Raw genomic sequence first — 2,278 nt, 5'->3', positions numbered from 1 at the left:
GACAGTGTGACAAGGCTGACCCTTTGAATTACAGGCACAACAGAAACAGGAAGTAAGAGTGAGAGAAAGTTGTGGTGAAAGAGTACAGCAGGGTTCGCCACCATCCCCTGCCGGAGCCTCGTGGAGCTTTAGGTGTTTTCGCTCAATAAACACTCACAACGCCCGGTCAGGGAATTGAAACCGTGATCCTATGACCGCGAGTTCGCTGCCCTAACCACTGGGCCATTGCACCTCCACTGTATAAAATATGACCAAAGTGTAAACAGAATGTAGCTGTCCAGTCATATTAACTCTTATTCTTTCAACATCATTATCGTTTAATGTCTACTTTTCCATACTTGCATGGGTCAGATATAAGTTGTTGAAGCAGGTTTTCTATGGATGGTTGCTTTTCTTGTTGCTAGCCCTCACCTGTTTCCTAGTAAGGCAATATTTTCCCTATGACCAGACAGGTTTTTCACAGAAGACTGAAAACGAACAACCACCTTGCTTGTATGACAGTGATGCTCATTTACAACCATTACATGATGTCTAGATGTCTAGACAAGGCAAGGGTACACAAACACAAAACATACACAGATACACACACAGGTTTAGCCCCTTGTGGGCAATAAAGAAATAACAAACATATACATATATATACGACGGGCTTCATTCAGTTTCTGTCTACCAAATCCACTCACAAGGCTTTGGTCAGCCCGAAGCTATAGCAGAAGACACTTGCCCAAGGTGCCACGCAGTGGGACTGAACCCAGAACCATGTTGGGAAGCAAGCTTCTTGCCACACCTGTTATATATGCCATAAAACCAAAATGTAGGATATCATCAGCCAGGATATGGTATAACATAAATATAATTTAGGCAGAACATTAATGTTCAAGCTATCAATATTTAGAATTTTAGTGGGGAAAGAGAAAGCTTATAGCAATACAGATGGAAATGATGTTTCAGTAATTGCTTACCTGGTTAATTCTCCTTTATTTCTACCCTGAATGCAATATCTTGGGTAGTTAAGTAATTGACGATCATCATCTACCTGAAAGAAGTAAAAAAAGATATTAGTTACAATCATCATCATCATTATTTAACATCTATTGTTCATTCATTGGATGGTTTGGCCAGGGCTGGCAAACTGGAAGGCTGCACCAGACTCTAGTCTGGGTTGGCATGGTCTCTATGGCTGGATGCCCTTCCTAATACCAACCACTGTACAAAGTGCACTGGCTGCTTATATGTGGCACTGCACAGGCACTTTTACATAACACTTCTTGGGCACTTTTACATGGAATCAACTTCTTAATTTGTGGGAGCAGCAGTAGTAATTCTTTTATTTTTCTACTTGTTTCAATCATTTGACTTTGGCCATGCTAGAGCACCACCTTTTAGACAAAGAAATCGACCCCTGGACTTATTCTTTGTAAGTCTGGTACTTGTTCTATCAGTCTCTTTTGCCAAACAGCAAGGATTATAAGAATTGTTGAGAATTTCTAAGGGTTTTCTGCAGCTAAAGGGAAGAAGATTGAAGTAAACCAAAAGAGCTTAGAAAATGCACAGAATGTACTGATTAACAGTGATGAAACTGTTGAGGAATTCCAAGGGTTTTCTACAGCTAAAGGGCAGCAGATTCAAATAAATTAAAAAAAACTTACAAAAGGCACAGAATTTACAGATTAACAGTGGTGAAACTGTTGAGGAATTCCAAGGGTTTTCTACAGTCAAAGGGAAGAAGATTGAAGTAAACCAAAAGACCTTACAAAAAGTACAAAATTTAGTGAATGAGAATGATGGAACTGATGGGAAATTTTTCTTGGAAATAGGTGAGGATTAGCAACAGGAAGGGGCATTGAACAAGAGAAAATCTATTTCAATAAATTCCATCAGACCCATGCAAGCAGGGAAAAATGGATGTTAAAACAACAATGAGGATGACGATGATGTGTATAAGTGTGTGAGTGCATATATCTGTTTCCATCTGTCTGCATATATGTTTATATATTTTCTTTGGATTTGGGGGTTTTATTATTGAATGCAGCTGGTGGTGGGAAGATTTAAATTCCAGTCTAAATTGCAATTTCAAAAATAAGCAACAGACAACAGCTGTTATTGTTGTATTTGCCTCTTACAGTACTTTACAGAACATTCAACTACAACCTTTATGCTCTCTACATATTAGCAGTGTGATCTTTTTATCAGGCAATTTCATTGTTGCATGCTTACATATAAGAGCTTTATTTTATATATATATATATATATATATATATATATATATATATATATA

General features: G+C 38.0%; 1 protein-coding gene across 1 annotated transcript in view; it reads right to left on the bottom strand.

The window, feature by feature from the left end:
* LOC106869736 (phosphatidylinositol 4-phosphate 3-kinase C2 domain-containing subunit alpha) overlaps positions 1-2,278 on the bottom strand; it is a 172,927-nt gene that overhangs the window by 44,501 nt on the left and 126,148 nt on the right. The window contains exon 7 of the mRNA XM_052969122.1: positions 963-1,036. Coding sequence (XP_052825082.1) covers positions 963-1,036 — 74 coding nt within the window. The remainder of the gene's footprint in view (positions 1-962; positions 1,037-2,278) is intronic.

This window comes from Octopus bimaculoides, chromosome 7 (genome assembly GCF_001194135.2).
Source record: "Octopus bimaculoides isolate UCB-OBI-ISO-001 chromosome 7, ASM119413v2, whole genome shotgun sequence".
Lineage (NCBI taxonomy): Eukaryota > Metazoa > Mollusca > Cephalopoda > Octopoda > Octopodidae > Octopus > Octopus bimaculoides.
Note: the sequence above shows the minus strand (reverse complement) of the source record. Positions and strands in the feature narration are given on the sequence as shown.